Below are 22,901 nucleotides of genomic sequence, written 5' to 3'. Positions count from 1 at the left end.
TTAGGGAAAAGAAACATGAGGTTCTATGGAGTAAATTGGTTTGGTTTCCTCTTGCTATTCCTAAACATGCTTTTATTCTTTGGCTTGCTATGAAAGATAGGCTCAAGAATGCTGAAATAGGGTTATCAAGGTAACGTCCAGTGTTGGTTCTGTCATCATAAATTGGAAACTCGATCTCATTTATTTTTTGAGTGTAATTTCAGTTACAGAATTTTGAGATTTTGTATAATGAAGTGTAGAGTGGGAAATATTTCTGTGGATTGGGATGATATTGTTCAGCAAGGTTGCAATACTTGGATTCATAAAACTCTTAAGTGTTTACTCTGCCGATTAGTTTTGGGATCAGTTGTCTACAATCTTTGGCTTACTAGGAATGAACTCATTCATGTTGGCCAGCCATGTACAAAGGAGCAGCTTTTGAAGAATATTGTTTGGGAAGTTAGAAATCGTATTGCTAGAAAAGGAAAATTTCCTAGAACTATTCTTCTTTGCTCTCTGTGGAACTTACCTACAGAACTTCTAAATTAGTTGCTGGGCTGTAGTTTGGTTCTGTTTTCTGGTTTTGTTCTGTTTTGGTCTTCTGTTAAGTCTGTTTTGGGTTTTTTGTTGTTTTCTGCAGTAAGCTGGGTTGCAGGTTTCTTGCTGGTTGTGGCCTTTTATAAAGGCTTGTAATGGGGTTTTGAGTTGTTGATTGGTTTAGTTTTGAGCTTAATGAAATTTCTTATTCATCAAAATGTATATATATATATAGAGAGAGAGAGAGAAAGAGAGAGAGAGAGAGAGAGAGAGGCCAAAATTTTTTGTATTAATAGAAAGTTTTCAACTATTGGAGCAATTTTCTGTGAAAAATGAACTATAGAACCTATCCTCTCTCTCCTTTACATAACTTGCTCTGAATCGTCTTTGTGTCACTTCGGATACAGAGGACAAAACTGCACACGATACTCGATGCCTTTACAAAACTTGGAAAACATTTACAATGCAGAAAAGCTATAACTTTGCCGAAGCAGAAGATGAAGCCTTTGCCGAACAGATTTAGAGTCACATTGCAATACCTCTTTCTTCTTACCTCATGAATTTGACTCGTGAGCCCAAAAAGCATCCGGATCTGGGCAGAAGAGGGAAAAATCTTCCACTTCAAGATTTGCAATGTGCCAGTTAACAGCACGAGCTTGTATTGACTTGAATAGCAGAAGGATGGTTGGCAGAAGCCACCATTTATCATCTTCCCTGTCGGCAAGCAAGACATTTCACCAAAGAGAAATGAAGTTCTAAAAGAAAACAAATCCAAGAAAGAAAAAAGCCCAAACAACTAAACATTGCCCGATCAATTTTTAAGATTAACAAAAAATACATTTGATCCTTAAGGCGACTAATTCACCTATGCAGGAACGGAACCAGGTGAGCCGGGATCCCTAGTTTTGAAAATCTCTCTTAAAAGTATATATATATGGGCCTAAAAATTAGGTTTGACCTCTCATTTATACTTTGGACTCACCTCTGATAAAAAATCTTGGCTTTGTCCCAGCACCTATGTGAGATACTAACAAGGCGTTTCATCCTTGTGTGTGATGGATCCGGCTTACATGCTGTTGGATGTTGTAATCTAAGCAACGGTTAAAATTAAATCTCAAAGTTGACTTACTTTTAGAAGCTTTTAATATTTGAGAGAAAATGAAGAGAGATTTTAAGATATTTAATCTTGACCGTTGCTTAGACTACAGCATGTAAGCTGGATCCGTGTGTGATTCATGTCATTATCAAGGGTCCTTAGAGCGTAAGGCCCATATTTTAGGGAAACAGCGGAGCCTTATGTAAAGTACTTAAGTAAGATTTTTTTCATCATATCTACAGAAAGGAATCGGATTGCAGACTGAGTTGCTAAAATAGGACACTTTTTGAAAGATACTACAAGAAGGAAAGCTATTTCTGCCCTAGGATGCTTTCCTAGATCTTGATTGTGATTTAACAAGCAATTTCAGTTGTTTGCTAAAGATTTTTTTTTGGTAATGTAATGTTGAAAGGCTCACCTTCTAGTGTTCCACACACTTCGCTCATCAGGAGGCTGGAAAGAAGAAAATCCATAATGGAAAACGCCACAAATGAAAGCCACAGCCTGCAGAAAACAAACTAGTCGTATGACACTGGCAAAAATATTTGATACGACCAGATGAATATCAATGTTTAAAGATATAAGCCTTTCAAACCATGTCTAGAACTAAACAAACAATCTATCATAGCAGTGAAAGTGCCAAATTCTTTTAAATCCATCAGAGATGCTTTGGGCACAATTTCTCCTTTTTGCTGAATTGCAGTCCTTTTGGAATGACAAACATAGAGAACTGTCAAAGAATCAAGAGTAACAAGTAGATGTTGCAAAAAATCAAGTCGTCTACACAGCATAGTTTAGTTGTACAAATCAGAGCTTGTAGGTTTAGTACAACAAATTTTCACGGAACTACGACCTCTCAAATTGATAAAAAAAAAATGCCTCAATCAATAGAAACATTAACAGTAAAAAAAAATTAAGGCTCTCACGGCTTGATCTAAGCATCCAGAACTCCCTCCCTGTGCAATACACTGTTTACCCTGAGAGTATTGGTGTGTGAACTTCTCAACTATACAAAATTAAATTATTTGTCATCTAACATTATGCTATAACAATAAGCATGAGTAGCTTATACCACAAACTATACATCGCATGAAATGCATTTCAACGAAAAATGTCAAAAATTTAGGCAATCTTATGTATTATCCTATGAATATAAACATGATGGGATCCAATGCAGCTTGTGGCTGTGGATAAATATTTTTTCCATTCTGAAAATAAAATAAGTCCAAAAGTAACATTTTTTAATTACTCGAGTTGCTTCTCACTAGCACTGACAGAAGAATAAAAAAAGGCAATTGGTAAGTTTATCGAATTGTACTGCACACTTGGCATAACTTACAATATTCGATACAGATGTAGCATTCCACAACACATAGATACGAGCAAGCGAAACTCTTCTAGATTCTTTGCTGAATAAGGCATTCAAGCCAGCTGGAAAGGGAGAAAGTAGGGATAAGGGAAGAATGAGCAACACAGCAAGGAAAGCCCCAAGAGATATCCAATAGAACTGAAGCAACATAAGGAGGGTAACAGAAAGATCTGCCAAAAGCATGAGAGTTATCAGCAGCTGCAGGCCGTCCTGTAAACAGAAATTTCAAGTATTAGATGATGAACAGTAGCAAATTACTCAGAAAGCTGTAGAGGTGATATTTGTATCATATCAAAGTACCTGACGACCAACAGGTCTTGAATTGTGCAGTAAGAGAGAAAGGGGAAAGGCAAACTCCCTTTTAAAATCCAAAGATTTCAACGTAGCCTCATTTATAAGTCCTCCATTAATTCCCCCAGTTATCCTTTTAAGAGATAATGCATGACCTGTATATGCCAAAGTTTGCTGCTTAAGACTTTTTCTCGGGCATGCAACCATTTTCCTGAAATATTAATCAATAAAATGATCAAACGAGTTAATGATGGCGGACTAAAAAACATATATACAGAACTAAAGAATCAATAATTAAACCTACAATAATTATCATTACATTCACTAGGTACTAGGAGAGAAAACTTGCTATATATCCTAACAACAGATGACATTCTGCTATGTACATGGATTATTATACATTGATCAAAAGTGCCTTATCCCAACATGCAAGGGTTGGCCAAGTAGGTCCTGAACTATTGTGCCATGCAGGTAAGTGGTGTGGAATAGTATCTGCACCCATACAGTAATTAGAAAAATTTTATGGCATTACTAAGACACAAACATAATTGATATTTAATTTGTTTTGTAGGGTGCACATAACTTCTTTTTATTCTTTTCTTATTCTCTTTTATCCTCATTTTTCCACTTGAGGGGTAATCAGATTTATCAACATTACACGTCCTCGTGACTTAATTCTCAGCAACACAGCATACAAAATTGTTGGTACATTACATGGCATAGTAAAGAAAGCAAAACTACCCTTCTTCATCAGAGCAAGAAAATAGGAAAGTAACACATACTTAATTGCTAGTGGCATGCATCTGACACAGGATGGGCACTACAAAATTTTAATAAAAGATGGACAATTTATGTCATATTAGTCTTGACATGCACAAAATGAAAGCTGCACGATGTATAAGAAGTCTCAGTAAATACTCTTGTTCAAGCAATCTTGTTGGCACAACTCTCAAATTTACCTTGGAGATTCATCACTACTTCTGTCCAACAAATCAGGTGGGTGCACATGGTGAAATGAATAGTCACCAACAGCTACCAAAATACCCAGCTGATAGTAACCAGAAGCCGTTGCTTGGAACCATCCCAGCTCAATTTTGACCCCATGGAACTCAAGTTGAGGGTTTGCGTGACTATTTATCCAGTTAATCACAGGAACGAGTGCAGAACGGATGGATCCATGCCTCACTGTCCTTAACTGAGCATTCAAACCAGCCACCAAACGAGTCCAAACAGTTGCCGGGACATGCTGGGTAACAAAACACATTTTTCTTTGTCAGATATAACATTAAAAATGATATTTAGAGCTACTGAAAAAATAAAAAGAACAAAAGTTTTGAAGCTACTTAAAAGATCATAAAGAACCAAGAGACCTGGCCAAGAAGATTTGTCAACAATGTATCACTGTGAAGATTATAAGCTGACATATAGCTACCATCTCCACCGAAAATAATACACATAGGGAATCTCTTCTGTATAATTGATACCATGTCCAAACGCTTCTCATCACCACCAAGGAAAAAATCAATGTATGCCACCATCAAATCTGGTGTTGCCCCAACCTGTATCGATGTCCACTTAAATAAAGACATGATAAAGAAAACAAAGTTGTATGACAGTCACAACTGAAAGGAAATCCACACTTGAAGGGATTTATAAACATTATTTTTTTAATAAACTACAGAGGATTGGGAACACTTGCTGTAATGTAATGCTGCGTAGGGCTTGTGGGCTGGTTTCTGTTGGGGTGTTTGGCATTTCGGTTGTTGTTGGGTTTTTGCGGGTGTTTTTTCTTGTTTTTCTTTTCTCTTCCTGTTTTTGTCCTTTTTGTATACTTCCCGTATGATTAGTGCCACCTTCGCTTTTTATAAAATTTATCTGATTACCTATTCAAAAAAAAAAAGGATTAAGAACACAGGCATCTCATCTGCTGACTGTCCAAGACTGAGGGGGGAGGTGACTTGCTAAAAGTCATTTGGGGTGCCAAAATCATCTGAGGAAGAAAACTCCACCGGATCATTGCTAAAAATCAATAAATGTACCGTTGTACTTATAAGAGCTTGCAGATAACATTGAGGTTACAAGCACTTAATGTTGTGAACACGATGAACCCAGTATTATTGATTGGGAGTTCTTAGTTAACATCAGAGATGCTTCTAATGAGTTTGAAAATACTTAATTGATATGGATTACACAGAAAAGAAATTGACTCTTCAATAATAAACACATAATAAGTCAAACCTTCATCCCTTTGTATAGAGCTCGGGATCTGCATGAGCGCAGACACGAGTGGTCATATTCAGACTTTACGTATTCTTGAAGGCGATGGATTTTATTTCTTCGTCGCCACTGCTTCCAGGACCAGGCACAAGGATATGCAAGAACTGAAAGTATGATGTGAACTGACCCTTCCCACCAATCATATGCAGCAACAGAGTTAATCTCATCAATAAATCTATTAAATGCATCTTCATACCTGCAGACCAAGACAGTGTACATAATAGATAAATTTGCGAGACAAGACGAAAAATAAAATGATGCTGATATCATATTACCCATCCTATGTTCTGGGCTTCATAGTTTGTACCGTTGTTTAATCAAAATCTGTTAATAAGTGTATCTCAGAATAACAACTACGCCAATTGCATGATGCTAAAAGAGAAATTATAGTTTCTTTTGATAGTCAACATCACCAAATTAAAAGTTCAACTTCTGAATAATTAGCATCAAGCAGTTGGCTGTGATTACTAGGACAAGCCATTCAGAAATATCATAATATGACATTAAAACTAGATTATGCCACCACATTCCCTTCTAAGTTGAAATTGTTTCTTACACAACGTCAATAATTGCATTGGGAGGAGAGTAAGGAAGATGCCACGGTTCTCTAAAAGTGTTGGGACCCATGAAGTACATTCTATGAACATGGCTTTGAGTTTCATCGCCTCTGGTTCCCCGCACCTAGGTTTAAAACATATATGATAAACAAATCATATTCATAGAAATATGCACTTGGGCAAAGGAATGCTCCTTATAATCACCAATGTACCTCAGATAAAGAAAGAAGATAAGGAAAATGGCGATGACTCTGGGGTTCAATTGAATTTGCCCTGTGATAAGAACTTGATCCAACTACTTTGATTCTCAAAGTGTTTAAGAACAAAGCTAGAAGCACCAAAATGCATGACAACAGAAGTGCAAAAGGCCATAGCCCCCCAAATGTATATATCAGCTCCTCAAGAGGTGTGTAGCAATTTGGCATCCTATACTTGTCAGATATGCATTTATAGGGACAAGACGGCTGACTAACTCCTCCTGAAGAAAGTGAGCTCTCAAGTGAGATGTTGGCCCAAAGAAAATTTAGAGAGAGAGAGAGTTTCTAGTTTATAGTCGAATTGCAGTTATCAATATTACCTCTCACATATATGAAATTAGCACGATTGGGAAGAAGATCAAGAGAACATGGTGTGCAAAGACGATCATCAGAGCCCCCAACATCTTTGTAAGTGCCAATAGGACATTCCTACATGATATTGCATTATCCAAACTTTTTTAACATACCAAGACTAGTTCACAAGTCCAAACATGTAACAAGAATGACATTTTTTTCATAAGTAGAATAAGAATGACATGTACAATCAAAGGAAATATCGAAACTTGTATTTGGTGTGAGAAATAAGAAGAAAACATTTATAATTACTCATTAACACTTACAAATATGAAATGGATACTACAGATGCCGACATGTATACACATAAATATAAATATTTCCAAACATATGAAATAAGTTATCCTCATTTCATGGCAAGCTAAGATGAAATATACTCCACTTAGCCTAGTAAGTTAAGTTGTGACATCCAAGAAAATATCACATTAGGAAGATGGATTGCTGACATTGAGTGGGTGGTTATAAAGGTATTAATGAATACTAAGTTGTACAATGGTTCCCAAACCCCTTTCTCTTTTGGTATAACAAGAGGCGGCCTATAGGCCGAATTAAAATGGCTTGGTGTTATATATGAGCATAGTGTTAAGTCATTGAATATTGATATATGAGTGGAGCCACCAAAAGAGAAAGGGATACCATCGGATTAATGTTACGATCTTAAAGGTTTAACCAAATCAATATCCAACAATCTTAGGGCTTTTAGATTAATTGTTAGGCCCTCAATAATTGGTATCAAAGCAAATATTATGAGTTCAAACCTTGTCTTCATCATTCACCTCCCATTTTAATTAAATATTCTATGCGTTGGGTTTCCCTTATTAAAGGGAAGTGTTAGAATATTCATTAAATTATTAAATCAATTATTTCCTATTAGCTTAAACTTTTGGAATAAGTGAGAATTCAAATGGTATCAGAGCAACCTAGTAACACCATGTGGCACTAAGGCATTGCCTGACATGGACCCTGACAAGGACATCAGGGATTTGAGTGAGGGAGATTGTGACACTTAGAAAGCTAATCTCACATTGGGAAAATGGATTGCCCATATTGAATGGCTAGATTAGGTGTTAAATCTCACATTGGTTTTTTACTAGGTAAGACTGGACTTTATAAGTAATTCTCGGGAACTCCAAATGTACCTTGACTAGTCCTTTTAGAGTGACATCACATCTATGACTAGGGTTTTCCCTAGGATTTTGTAATGACTCAGGAAAAACACTAGTCGTATCAACGCTTTCACTCCAAAAAGACTAGTCAAGTTACAATTGGAGCTCATTTTCATCACTTATAAAGTCCAATCTCACTTAGTAAAGAATCAATGTGAGATTTAGCACTAATGAGTACCTTTATAATCCACCCACTCAATATGGACAATCCATCTTTCTAATGTGAAACTAACTTTCTGAGATGTCACAATTAGGTCATATCCTTCCATTTGATTAATTAGTGTCTCATGGTTGAAACCAAGCAGATAATTACATAGTAACCTCCTGTCATTTGTCATTTTACATAGTAGACCCCATGTTGTGTAAATTGGTAAGACATTTCTTATATTTCCACAAAATATGAACACTTGGTGTAGTGGTTTCGTTAATAGGGCTGCAACTATGTTTGGTTCATAGTGGGGTCAACTCAGAACGGATTTTCATGTTCATGAAGAATGCTTCAAAATGGTGCATATCATTTAGACCGATAAAATCATTATATAGAAGTTAAACACCGTAAGATTGAATTGGTAGCCACAAGAATTAGAGTTTTAAATCAACATATTGTAGTATCATTGAATGTAATCAGGTGACATGGAAGAATGAGAATCCGAATATTGCAGAAATGTATGTGTCAAGGTAAAGTAGGCTATGGCACGAACTCCAAGCAAAAAGATACAGTCCGCCCTCTTCATCAATTCATTGTGAGAGCAATGAAATATAAAATTCCATAATTTTTTTAGTTGGAATTAAACATCTGAGGTGTTTACTTGAGCCCATGATGCACAGAAGGGTTCATGTGGCACTTGAATATTTGTGATATTCTCTAAATAGCATCGTTTAGGGAACATTTTCCTTCTTTTTTTCATTTTTTATAACCTTATCAACCTGTAATAGTTACCTAGAGATGAGTACTTACAGGCTATTCTCATATCCATTTGATGCTACTCTAGGGCAATAAGCCTGAGTGTGGATATGAATTTTACAGCACAAAATTTTGTTCACGAACAAAAATGTTTCAGTGAAGATACACCAAACTTTCCAATATTTTCTTTTCTTTGATAATTAACAATATATTTTATCGGAAATGGAGGAAACTCATGCAAATAGAAGTATACACAAATTTCCCCAAAAACTACCATTTGAAATTTAAAAATCAATAAACTGAAGCTTTCCACCGTAAAAGCTCTTTATGAATCTAGAAAGATCTTGCAGAATCTTACAGATCATCATAGAATGTAAAGGGGAAAAAAAAGGGACATACCTCACAGAAAGTGCCATAGAGGCCCTCTGGGCATTGTTTTCCAGTAACTGTACCCTCCTCCCCAAAAAGACCACCATTGTCCCCAGCACCTCCACTGTTAGACACAAGTAATATGCTGTTATTACCTGAAGGGGTCCTAAATCCATATTTTCAAGATCCTTTTAAGATAATACCAAAATATAAGTTTGTTAATAGTAAATTAAAGAGCTCTAAGACAACATGTTAAGGCTTCAAGGAAAGGATTTGAATGGAGACATGAAGAGCACATTGTAGAAAAAATGCATAAATGAATAAAAGACTTGAGCATCTCAAAAAGCAGCTATTTTCTTCTAAGCCGATGCAGAAAACCAAATCTATTTTGGCCTTTTAGTATTACTTATTGACTAATCCTTCATTTGAAAAGTGGATCCATTATTCTTTGATAGTCTACAAATCCCTAATTGTTGTGATGGTTCTAATGTTTCTAGTTTTGGATTTTATCACATTGCAAAACTCAATATTGGCCAATAAACCATGATTGTGCATGTCTGCACGCACGCGCACACACATATATATAAATTCTACCAAATCTATTACACCTTAATCCTGATCGATTAGGCTAGAAAAATTATGCATGTACAAAATATGAAATTCTTGAATAAACACATAATGAAGCAATTCAACAGGTAATATGTCAATTTTGGTCCGCATGAATCACAAAATAGTTCCACTACATGAAGCATCACATGATCTTACATGCTATTACAGTATTATTTGGATGACACATAGTTGACAATAACAACAAAGTACTTGCCAACATTACTTTTACCTTGTAAAAATAATCATGAAATATTCATTCAAAAAATATGATAATTTTTTTTTTCTTAAAAGAAACAACCTTCAGTAAAAAAAATGCCAATGACCTATGTGCCTAATGGCACTTCGAACCTTCATATAATTATGGGGTGGTGAGGTCTCAAATTTAAATTCATCCTTGCATAAGTTAATTACCATGAGATTTAAAAAAAAAAAAAAAAAAAAAAAAAAAAAAAAAAAACTTCCTTTTGAAATAGCACAATTTGGCTCAAAAGAATGTTACTAATTTTGGAGGAATTCAAGTTGAGAACTGTGCATATTGTGCTTCCCTGTTTATGTGGCCCATGATCTTTGCATTCAATAAACATGGTGCTGTCAAGGCAAGTAGGCAACAATGGATAAGATGCTTGCTTGGCCTAAATAGATGCAGTCTCAGTATACCCAGGGGTACATAAAGTTCAATTCACTAGTGACCACCCAATGTGCATGTTGAAAACAGATAAAGTGTAAACTACAGATTTTGAAATTATTATAAAATTCAATTGAAATTTATATCACATACTGCTCCACCTTAAAATGGCGGACAATATATGTAGAAGAGAAAAGCCATTCTACTGAAGTCTCTACAACAAAAAAGTACTCTTCCTATTATTACTTGTTTTATGAGTATGCACACCAAGTGAAGGACCATGAAATTTGATAATATATAACATGCACATTGTGTGGTCCAGTAGTAGAATAACATGGAATAGTATGTTGAAACAGGTTTATCCCCCAATGTGCATTACATATTTCAGTTAATAAGGGAAAAAAAAAATCTATATTCACAGATTTGTTAGCACAAGTACATGGACTGATTTAAAATGTATCTCCAGAAATGAAAGTCATTATGATAATAATACACTTACCTACTGTTTATGGAACCATTTATAGTTGCAACCGGGGTATATTCGTCTCCAACATCTATCTTAGACCAGTGAAAATGAACTCTCCCACCCCCACCTCCACCCCCACCTAGAGGGCCACCATTACCCCCAACAACAGATAAAGATGAGTTCTCCGAAAGCTGGAGCTCTTGAAGGAAAAGGAGTACTGTCCCACCAGAACCTCCGCCAAGTCCGCCAAGCAAAGAACCATTGCGATTTGTTGCTCCTCTACCAAAGCTTTGACCATTGGCCCTCAAAGATCCATAAATATCAAGCCTTACAAGTGGCCACTGGATGGATCCCATTACTAGTAAAACATGATCTAGGTATAATGTTAGAGAATACATGTTGATTGATGTAAATTCATGACACGTGAAAAGAAAAAGACAAAAAGGTGGCTGCTCGTTAATTTTAAACATCAAAGCACCCCATTCACATTACATAATCAAAACCCAAGGAGAACTTTTTGGTGACTAAACTTGTGTTACTTGTAGAAACATTACCTATCATCCCGCCTCCAACATGTCCATATGACTGATCAGGGCCTTCAGTTCCACTTCCCAATTCACAGGGGAGATCAGCATTACCATACTTGTTACCCCCATTGCTCACCCTCCCATTGAAATTCCCAGATCCACCTCTGCCACCATGTCCAGCACCACTACCAGCTCCATTTGAATAGTTTCCCTTTCCAATACCGTCACTGCAACCTGAAGGGAAAAAAAAAAAGGCTTGAGTCTATTTAAAGCATAATATACACTGTGATTCCTCTTACCAAGAAATCAACAAATTGTTAGCACGACAACATTGCAACAAGGGAAACAAAAGGGGAAGGAGACAACAATCTAAAGACAGTGATACTTGGAATATACTTTTTTACCTAATTCTGAAGCAGTCATCATGCCACCTGTATCAATAATGACAGTCCTCGCTCTGTGGATGTGAATAATACTTCCTCTGATAAGTCCATTCACAAGAAGGTCCTCAACACGACAGATCTGACAAGGGTCAGGAGATACCATTTCTTTTTAAATAATGCTACATGAAACGCTACAAATGATCTTCTCATGGTAACTTGTCATCGAAAACAGTACCTCACAATGATAAGTACCTCACAAACAAGTAGCATTTAATTTGGACTGCATTCATTTTATAACCAAATATTTACTATGTGAAAACCCTATGACTGAAAATTCCAAGGCAGAGCATCTTATTTTTCATAAATAAGAAATTCCAGTGAAGAGGCACCAAGGGGATGCTTCCCTAGTGCACGACCTATACAAGAAAGGACAACCAAATGACAGAACAGGGGAAAAAAGGAGTAGATAGTACACAAAATTCACATTGTGTGCCCAAATGACAGAACAGGGGGAAAAAGGAGTAGATAGTACACAAAATTCACATTGTGTCCTAACGGTTGAGAAGTAAAAACATCAAAGCACACATTGCACCAAAATGTGAATGGTTGAACCGGAACTGTCCCAGATAGATAGTTAAGGACGTAAGTGGTAAGGTGTTTGACAAAGATTGTCAGCAATATAGAACTCTGAAACCGAGCCATTTGGCCAAGAATTTTCCATTGCATTAATTTCCTAACAACAATATTTGATTGACAATAAGGTTAAATGTAAAATATGAGTCTTACTTGAAGTGAAAAGGAGAGTGTATAATTGACATGGCAGTCATCTGGTGGAGTTATTAAATCCACTGGGCATGCCTGACTCTCACAAAGGGACTTCGTTACCCTATAAGAAAAGTATTCAAATATTTATATTTAGACCATTTTCAAAGATGCTGAATAAAAGAAACAACCTGGAACTCCTAAATAATGAATCACAATTTTAAACTCACAAGCTTCTACTGGCATTATCGTCCAATGGAGCTTGAAGTAAAGAACCTGGGCCAACCTGTAATGTGCAAGGAATTTTGAAACATTTTCGCCCGATGAAAACCCATGTGAAGATGGGCATTAGAAATAAATACACAAACAAAAAAATATGGAAATGAAGTAAAAGAAATTCTAGTAACAGCATTGCAAAAGATCGTGAATTTACAAATGGGAGTTAATGTCAGATTGAACTAGAGAAAAATCAATAGTTCCCCAGATAGCTATTATCAAAAAAATGCTAAATATATTTTTTGATGATGGCTTACAGTTATGTTATAAAAAAGAGACAAGGAAAGTCGCTGGCCTTTGATTGTGTCACCATGACCAGACAACTTCAGCAGTCCCTGACCGTATACACCCAAGTTTGCATTTGAACTAATAACAGAGTAATGCTGCAAAAAACAATGTAGGGGAGTTGGTCCTCTATTTTGAATAGATCCACAAACAAGATAGATGTTAACAGACAAGGAACAGTAATCAGCTATATCCATGAAGTCTAAACTATTTTACCCTTAGAACAACCAGATTCCTGACTTCAAGGACAGAAGCAGTAACAACAGTATTTCCGCCACCGTCGATTTGAATTTTGGAGTTCCACATGAGCAACATTTTGATGGCAACTCTAAATGCACCAAAAACCTTCAGGTATAAAACAAAAGTACTTTAGACCTCAATTCCAACTATGACATGTACCTTCTACGAGCTAAAATCTATAGTGACAAAGCTAGGGTGTTTTCTGGAAAAAAAGAAATAAAAAGGCAGTCTTTAGGGTTTCTTAAACGGACAGAAAGAAGCCAAAAAAAGAATTAAGAAAAAAATTACTTGCAAGGGAAAATCATGTATTCTCTACTAATTTCAAAACTATTCATAGCAATAATGGAAAAACATGTATTCTCTATACCCATCATTTCAGAACTATTAATAGAAATAATCTGTCGTAACAAGGTAATGACATTCATATAGCCATATGAAAAATTACGAGAAAATAACACTTGGACATTCACCATAACAAAGCTAATGACATCCCTATAATCTCCTAGAACTTTAAAGTGATTGAAGAAAATAGAAAAATGGAAGAATTTACATGACAAGTTATATTATGCACAACAAATTAAGCTTTTAATACTCATCCCTTCCAATGTTCCAAGGCCGGCAAGGGATAGATGATGTAGAAAAGGAGAGTTCTGAGCCCAACATGGTTTATGGAGGTTAGCAATGGTTCCACATTTTTTCTGAAAAAAAATACAGACACATATCGTCATTTCACGGCCAAGATTTTATTTTATTTTATTTAACGGTGTATGTGATGCCACATCATTTAAATTTTTAAATGACGTGAAAACATATTCACCACGTGGTATCGTATACACCGCTAGATAAAACAAAATAAAATCTAGACCAGGAAATGATTCAAGTTGCTGAATTTTGTGAGGGTTTTGTCAGATAGTATTCAGTCCTAGACATTGGCTGTAATATTTGACTAAAAATGCTTGCTAAATTCTGCCATTGTTTCTGCTGTAAAAACATTTTTGTTGCTATTCTTTTTTTTTTCTTTCTTTTTTTTCTTTTTTTTATGGGAATTCCATTGGCAATCTGTATCTCCAAAAAAATTTCAAAAATTCAAAAACAAATTACTTTTTCCATCATAGAAGACAATGGAAAGTGAACTGGGGATATCAATAGGATGAAAAATAAGATTGAATCTTCAACTGAGTACATGGGAAGATTAGATTTGGAGGGCCTGACATTATGTTCAGGTTGTGGCGTTCGGGAGCTTTTGAAAATGACCAAGAGGGAAGAATTAAAAAAGAGGACTTGCTTTTAAAAATTTCACTTTAGATGTTCAAATGCCAGCATGTTTAGTGAAAAAGGAGGTATATTTTGGAATAGGATCCTCTCCATTTCAAGTAAAAGAGCTTGGTTGGCTAAACAAACTCAACATAAATAAGTCTCACATCTTAACTAAATGGGTCATCTTACAAGGATACTATTTTTCTAGTCAGTTCTAAACGAGTAAGATGCTTAGTGCACAATACAATTATTAAAAGGAACAAAAGAAAATTCTCGAGCGTTTTTTTATTTTTATTTTTATATAAGCAATTGGCCTCAAGGGGAAGGGCAAGGTGAGATTAGAGCGAGTGACCTCCGTTTCATGAGGCGTGGTCCCTAGCCGATTGAATTACTTCTTTGAGTTAATTCTCAAACTTAACATACCTTTATGATAGAATCACTCATCAAAAGTTCCTCGGCGACAAGCTCAAATTCAGAGACTGGAAACTCAGACAGTCCAAAGACAATGGTCCCTCCACGATAGAGACTAATTTGGCCTCTCACCTTCACAATTAAAGAATTAAAAAAGATATTACAAATTAAGCTTCCCGAAGAGCAATTGTACCAAAGAGATAAGATTAAATAGACTCCTACATATTTTGTTTTTGATAAGTAATCAAAATATCATTAAAAAGCAAAAAGTGCTACTCAAGTATACAAGAAGTATACAAGAGAAACACCTAGCTAGAAACTCCTATAGAATTTAAACTATATAACAAATTATATAAATATATCTAACCCAAAAGACTATATATATATATATATATATATATATTCTAGAGTTTGTCTTTAGCTATGGCAAATGTTTGCTTGTAATGTGTTTGTTTGCGTGCTATAAAAGTTACTCAATTATCCAAAAAAAAAAAAAAAAACTATGATATATACTAGTTAAAATACCTAACATGATAAGAATTCAAAAAGAACTCCAGCCTTGGCTAATTCTAGGTTAGAATGAATGTCACTGTGTTCTGGCAGTGGAAGGAAAAGGCCCCTATCAGGAATAAATTCACTTCCAAGTTCCCCAATATTACTACCTAACGTAAAAACAATTTTTTTTATTTTTATAAGTAATCGAATTATTATAAAAAGCGTAAGACGCCCCCAAGCACATAAGAAGTATACAAGAGAAAACACCTAGCTAGCTAGAAGGGAAATAAAGAACAAGGAAATGATAAAGAGTATAGAAGAAAAAAGACTCAAGGTCCTCTATCGTCCTATCGCAGTCCTCAAAATTCCTGTCATTCCTTTCCCTCCAAAGGTACACGAGGCAAGCGAGCACCATTTTCCACACAGTTGCACTCCAAGTACTACTAGCAGTTCACCAATAAGCAAATAAGTCAACCACTCGTCTTGGCATAACCCAAGACAGTCCAAAGTGACCTAAAAAAATATTTCATATGGCACAAGCAACCTCACAATGAAGAAGAAGATGGTCCACGGACTCTCTATTCCTTTTACACATACAGCACCTATCAATCATAATGATGTGCTGCTTCCTTTGTCCATGTTAAGGATCTTCTCTAAGGCCATTGACCAAACAAAGAAAGTCACCCTCAAATGAACTTTCGTCCGCCAAATACTTTCAACAGGAAAAGACCGCCCTCGTAATGAACTAGAACACTATAAAAGGATTTAACAGCAAACAATCCTTTTGAACAACAAGCAATGTACGAAATCTCCTTCGAAATTTGAGAGTATTTCAAAGTACTCAGCATTAACAGATCACATTGAATTATACTAAAAATTAACATGATTTTTCATTAATTTATACCCTAGAAATGTACCTCGACATTCTCTCAACAAACTTCCATCATTTAAGCTCTCAGGGCTCCATCGAAGTGCTAGGAGCTCAGCCTTAAAACAATGTTCCCAAGAAAATCCCTCCAATGCGGTTTATATAAGCTGACATGCGTTCCAAACAATATAGCCTTCTACATCACACTCTTCACCCATCAGATGATGTAATTATCAAGGCTCCCCAATATTTAAATTGAACCAAAAAAAAGCCAAGCTTTCAAATACCTTAGAGACAGATAAATTAGAAAGCACTAATCGGACTACATCCAAAATCATTCCAAATATCTACATGCCCCCCTAAACATTCCTGCCAATCCTATTCTGACCAGATAACCAAGGTTGAAGCTCGTATACCCAATAGCACTAACACTTTTCCATCTTCTCCAGAGAATCTAATTGACTGTTAAAAACACACATGGTATCATTATTCGTTTTCATGCCAGCACAAAGACATAACTAACATTGGTAATATAATTCTCCAAAATCGAGGGCATGCATACAACTGATAAGCTTTGAAACTTCTTGAGGGCCAATGTTCTATAATGGCACAAGTGAATGGTTGCAGAACCCTTAAAAAATCATGGTATCCTCCGCCAATCATATCATAGATATATTATTCTGCCTACAGATATGACAACCCAACTACTGATATGTTTATCTTATGCTAATATATCAAGTCCCAAGAACTACTCTGCATGGGCATTTTTTTATTGGTCCACATGTCAAGTTACAAACAGGTTATCAACAAAACTTGGTGAGGCATCAACTTATTATATCTTGAAAGACAAGAAGAATGCATGTCAATTATATTTATATACAGCTTAGAACCCCAAATAAACCAGACATTACAAGTTTATCTTTAGCGAAACACATAAGATAGTCTAGGACAATTTCAGAAGAGAGATTAAGCACAGGACTATAAACCAAAAATCAAGCAACAATTCAGTTCGGATGCTTTAGTGCTCTGGCTATTGTTGCAGGAAGAATATATAGGAAAACATCAATGATAATGTTGTCCAAGCACAGAGAGATATCACACAAAGAACTACATATTAACAGCAGTAATCTCCACATTGTGCATTTTGCAATCATATATGATGAAGCACACATTTTCCGCAGATAATACAGGGATAGAAAAATAATAATAATAATAATAAGAAGAAGAAGAAGAAGAAAGATATAAATATATGAAGGGAATATGCCGCATCATTTCTCACAAACATTAGGACAAGAACATTTAAAGAGTCACAAATATGTAAATTATATGAAGGAGGCAGATCTGGAAACCTGAATTCTGGTCCAAAGCAAAGGAACTAAAACTTTTGCATTATTCTCCACAAAAACATTTGACCATAGGGAGGTGATAGGAAAATCAAGCAAAGGGGTTTCAGTTTCTGTGGTGACATTGTCATTCCCAACCCTTAGACTCAGTAAATCTGCATTGAAGTATGTGCCAGCTGCTCCTGAATTCCTTGGACAGCCAATACTCAAACCACCTGCGACCAGGAAAGAAAAATAAAGCATACACTGTAGAAAGTCCCATCTTACAAGTATGCTCTAAGCAAAGCAGGCTTTTTCCATTTTACATATGGTTCAATAATGACTTTAAACATAAGCAAGCTGTTCATGAATTGTAAACAAATACTGAAGGCAATGAAAAGGTACATCTACTTTCCTCTTTAGAAAATCTCAAGATACATATATACTTTCCAAAATTAGAAACATTTACTTTGAACATCTTCTTAGAATACACGCATCCTTTTCAAAAAAGTAAACAAAATTCTTATTAAAACATATCGCCAATCATGCCATGCTCCAGAGCAATCGAAGTAGTAGACAAGTTGTGGCAACGAGAACAAGATAATCTACTTCAACCAAAGGGCAGGGCAATTCAGGTTCTGATAGCAGCAGAGGAGCTGCCGCAAGAGAAGTGTTTTGATTTGGAACAGAACTTAACAAATTAACATGAGGCAGAGCAAAGACAAAGCTATAGCTAGAGAGCGAGGGAGAACCAACCTGAAGCTCCCAACAATTTCTTCTTACTTAAAGATGGCAGAAGAAGACAAAAGGATGTGGGACATTTTATGCAAAACCACAAGAAGAAGCAGGCACAAAGGAAGAACTTCACCACATCAAAGTCATAGGCAGGTGGCATGGGACACCTGGTCTGGGAATAAGGACTGCTTGGAACAGAGGATTTTGAAAGCTTAGGGAAACCCACTCTAGCTACAGTGGATAGATGAAAATTTGAAACCTAAGATGGTCTGTAGCAATGTAAAAAAAATGATTGCGATAGTCCACTTAATTGTTCACTTTTGGGGAGACTGGCTGGACAGTTGTGGAGATATTGGCATCAAAGCCAGCTAACTGGTGACATAGCAAGTGTTCTTCTTCTTCTTCTTCTTCTTTTTTTTTTTTTTTTTTTTTTGCAGGAATTCACCTGCCTTTTGTTGTTCTACTCCGTTCAATAAAGTTTGTGTTTCTTTGATTCATAGGCATATGTGTATGTGTGTGTCCTTGTACACAAGCACGTGTCAGTATGTCCATACATGTATGTGAATCAATAGTCATGCATAATAGGGGCAAAGGAAAGTTGCAGGAAAACAACAACGACACTTAGGATAAATATATTTACATTCTTATTAATTTAACCCAAGAAATATTCAGCCAAATCATACTTCTAAAGTTGCAGACTTTTTCCAGAAATGTGGACAAGATCAAACACCTTCCCCAAATAATGAATTGGTGAATAGGACTATATTTATCAATGATTAGAACCTAAAGTATAAATCAAAATGCAGAGAAAGCTCATATTAGCTCTTTATTGCCATTAAAATTAGAACACCAACGTTGAAAACTCATCTCAGAGTGATGCATCTTACTCATTAAAATTCACATCAAGAAGATACCACATCAGCTTAACAAAAAATTAGAATAAGTTTGACAGACGCCATGGTGCCCTATAAGAGTTCACCTTCCACATTGAGGCAAAGTTAGCATCAATCCCACCAACTTAGTAACTATTAAATATAATTATGCAGCCAAAAATAATTTGTTTCATTAATTTCCCAAAAAACAAATTATCCCCGTGGTTAACAATTTTTGTTGTCTAACAATTTAGATCTATAAAGCAAGTTGAGACTCTTACATAAAAATGAAATATTTAGCAGTTGACTAATCGTTGCTTCTACTACCAGATACAGATTTGTGAGCAGTACAAACCATGCACAGTAACTTTTACATCTTCTTGTATGCTGTAACAATCTAGAGATATTCTTCCGCCACCACCTCCACCCCAGCCCCTCCCACCTGCTGCACTTATTCTACCATACCCCTTCCTACGTAATCAAACATGAGAGAAACAGTTAACAAAAAATTTATAAGTACGAATAGAACAAATTTCTTATCTGCAACTAAAATATAGGTCCATTGTAATGAAATGAGTGCAATAAAAATATTAGATCATTCATCTTTGGCAACATTCTTGAAAAAAGAAAAATGATATCCAAAAATACGCAAAAAGAGACATAATCAAAAGCTTTGGAGTAAAATCTATCTTACTCTATTTGCACCAAGAAAGTATGTATTGGCAGAAGTTTATAAGCTTTCATATACTTTGTAAGCCTCCTGATGTATTTGTTCCACTAGTATTTTGATAGAATTTGTTACCAATCAAAAAAAAAAAATTATATTATAACAGCAGACAGCATTTATAAAAACATTAAACGTCTTGAGTGTTTGTTCTGTAAGGGCCTGCTCCCATTTTGCTTGCTGCTATAGGCACAGAGTTTTTCAATGCAAATAGGACACCTCAGATTGAATCTATGCAGACAATCCAAATTGGTAACAATAATTGACTGTATTCAGGTTATACAAAGCTAACTACTTTAGTTAAATACAGAATCTTTGTTAGACTAGTGTTTACAGAAAAATAATACCCCAACTTCATGAGATTGTCCATCATAACTAGGTAGCTATTAATATCAATATAAGCTACATTTTCAGAGTTCTATTCAAATATTTGATTTCTACATTTGAAGAGTGTATATTATCTGTGGAGTGTGTGCATGCAGGGTAATTGTGTGAGAACCAACAATTCAGTTTCATGAAGTAGGTTTTGGTTTTCAATTCAAAGGCATCAATTTTGTACTCACAGCTTTACGGCATGTACAAAGATACTTCCACCAGATCCTCCTCCCCCTTTTGCCCCTCCATCCCCACCTTCTGCTGTTATAGATCCATTTAAATATAGAATTTCCTTCACAAGAATCTTAACACGTCCTCCACCATTCCCGCCAAATGGTCTTTCAGCAGATGTGCCGCCACCCTTACTCCCATAACTCCAGGGCTCAGACAAAGATGACCAAGCATAAACATCACCACCCCAGAACTTCGTCAGATTATTTTTCAAGCAGAAGGCACCTCGGCCACCATGCCCTCCACCAGCACCATCATAGCCAACTGGTGTACCACTAGTTTGAGAAGGCGGTGATCCACCCAAGGATGTTGTATTTATAGAAGAATTGTGTTCCAGGGTCAGATTGGCAGCAGAAAATACTACAGAACCAGCAAAAATAGCTGCATGTTGACCCACCTTAACATTGCCAAACATGTTAAAAACAATAGTACAGCCTTCCATAGGACACTCAATTGAAACATGCGGGAGAATCTCTAGGTTTCCAGTACCATAAATGTAAAGATCAGAATTCAGATACAAATTTGAGTTTAGCAAGCAGGTGGTATCAAATGAGCCAACGCCTTCCAAGTCATCACAAGATACCGACTTATTGTATGGGGATGAAAAGATTGATCTTGTGACATGTTTAGAGATGCTGTTTTCAGAACCATCATCTAAAGCCGAACCAAAATCACGCAACTGGTTTTCTGTCCCAGTTCCCCTTACTCTATACTGCCCTGAACCAAGACTAAGGGCGGACACATAAAGATGCCCCAACAGAATGCACCAACAAAGGTAACCATGCATTAGCAAAGGATGCATCACCACTCAAGACAAGTAAAAATCAGAATTCCTGTCAAACTCTTATAAAACTTCACATTAATCTTGGTTTCCAACTCAGTCTCAGCAGGTCATCATGCATTTATCAGTAAAATATCAAGTTACTTCAAACCATCTTCAGCATTCATTAAATCTCCCAGTTGTTCAGAAACAGGGATTGTTTCTTGACACTACCACTCCTACAATCCAATGCGTTCAATCCTGGCACCAATACCATCAACAAGAAATAACTTTGCAAATGAGAATATGAAAAATCAAGCAGTAAACTGAACAATATAATCTCACTATCTGGTCTAGAGAATATAACTTGCAACCAGTACAAAGCATGAGATTGTGAATCATTTTGCAGAACCATATTTCAATAAGTGATCATTTTATATATATATATATATATAATCAATCATTCTTTTGGCCAAATGTTTTCTGCATTTTCTTTGCTTTTCAATCAGAATTTACGAGAATCAACCACAATTCAATATTTATAACACTTTTATTTAATAATTTTCAGTTTTGATCGCTAAGACACTAGTGATTTAAAAAAAATAAAAAAAAAAAAAAATCACCAGAAGGGAAGAGAAAGAGTCGCGCATAACTGTATTAAATAATTAGTCAATCACTCATGCAATGACCTACATTCAAAAGCCAATGTTGATCTTTCTAAAGGCAAAATACATACATGCATATACATACATGATACATACATACATACACACACACACACACACACACACACACACACACATATATATATATAAGCTCAATTATAATTTTCTCACTGAAAGCTCAAATCACAGTTCCTCCAACAAAAAAAAGAAATAGAGCAATTGGTAATCGATTTTCCATTTCAATTACCAATTTCACGTTTCGACCACGGAAAATAAAGAACCACTACACGGAATTCCAACGAACACACCAAAATCTCGCGCACTTGAGAGAAAAAACAAAACATCCGCAGCAAAGATCAAATTCCAAAATCTTGAGACTGAGAGTAAGAGACTTCACCTTTTGGCCAGCGAGAAACGGAGAGCAATCACTGGAAAATTCCACTGAATCTACAGGAAGCTTCGCTTTTCTCTCTCTCTCTCTCTCTCTCTCTCTCAGAAACTTTAAGACTCATCTGCGGGGGTCAGAAACGGTCTGTGCTTTGTCTCTTTGCTTTTCGTTGCTTTTCGTTCTTTATATCAAATATACAGCAATGAGCAGAGAAAAGCCAGCGAAGTGCGAGATTCTTTACGAGTCCAAGCTACGTTTTTGCATAGCTGGAGCCTGGACTCTGATGGAGATTGACGCGCGTTTCCTATAATATGGTTTGGGATAAGCGTCCTTTTGTTTTTGCCGTTTCAAATTGCGTGATCTCCTTTTAAAACGTGTAATTTCATAATATCATATTTTTAAAACGTGATTTTTTTTTTTTAAATGTAGTTAATAAATGTTTGGTAAAAAACTTTTAACATTGGCATTT

General features: G+C 35.9%; 1 protein-coding gene across 1 annotated transcript; it reads right to left on the bottom strand.

Moving 5' to 3' along the window:
* Positions 1-784: 784 nt before the first annotated feature.
* Positions 785-22,719, bottom strand: LOC132175547 (uncharacterized). Its single transcript, XM_059587515.1, has 24 exons — positions 22,442-22,719; positions 20,577-21,640; positions 19,645-19,760; positions 17,710-17,918; positions 15,010-15,129; positions 13,306-13,434; positions 13,062-13,187; positions 12,759-12,814; positions 12,553-12,652; positions 11,788-11,905; positions 11,411-11,617; positions 10,890-11,214; positions 9,187-9,280; positions 6,684-6,792; positions 6,319-6,584; positions 6,106-6,230; positions 5,511-5,745; positions 4,643-4,831; positions 4,232-4,518; positions 3,282-3,483; positions 2,952-3,191; positions 2,031-2,116; positions 1,070-1,230; positions 785-932 (listed from the first exon to the last, which is right to left on the bottom strand). The coding sequence occupies exons 2-23, from the start codon at positions 21,419-21,421 to the stop codon at positions 1,071-1,073; spliced, it is 4,344 nt and encodes a 1,447-aa protein (XP_059443498.1). The 5' UTR covers positions 21,422-21,640; positions 22,442-22,719; the 3' UTR covers positions 785-932; position 1,070.
* Positions 22,720-22,901: the final 182 nt, after the last annotated feature.

This window comes from Corylus avellana, chromosome ca3, assembly GCF_901000735.1.
Source record: "Corylus avellana chromosome ca3, CavTom2PMs-1.0".
Taxonomy (NCBI): Eukaryota; Viridiplantae; Streptophyta; class Magnoliopsida; order Fagales; family Betulaceae; genus Corylus; species Corylus avellana.
This window is presented reverse-complemented; position numbering and strand designations above follow the sequence as displayed.

Coding starts and splice junctions, on each gene's coding strand:
- LOC132175547 (XM_059587515.1), bottom strand. CDS start 21,421: ATGCATCCTTTGCTAATGCATGGTTACCTTTGTTGGTGCATTCTGTTG. Junction 13,188..13,305: donor GGAATCTGGTTGTTCTAAGG/GTAAAATAGTTT, acceptor TGTTTTTTGCAG/CATTACTCTGTTATTAGTTC. Junction 11,215..11,410: donor TGTTGGAGGCGGGATGATAG/GTAATGTTTCTA, acceptor ATGTTTTACTAG/TAATGGGATCCATCCAGTGG.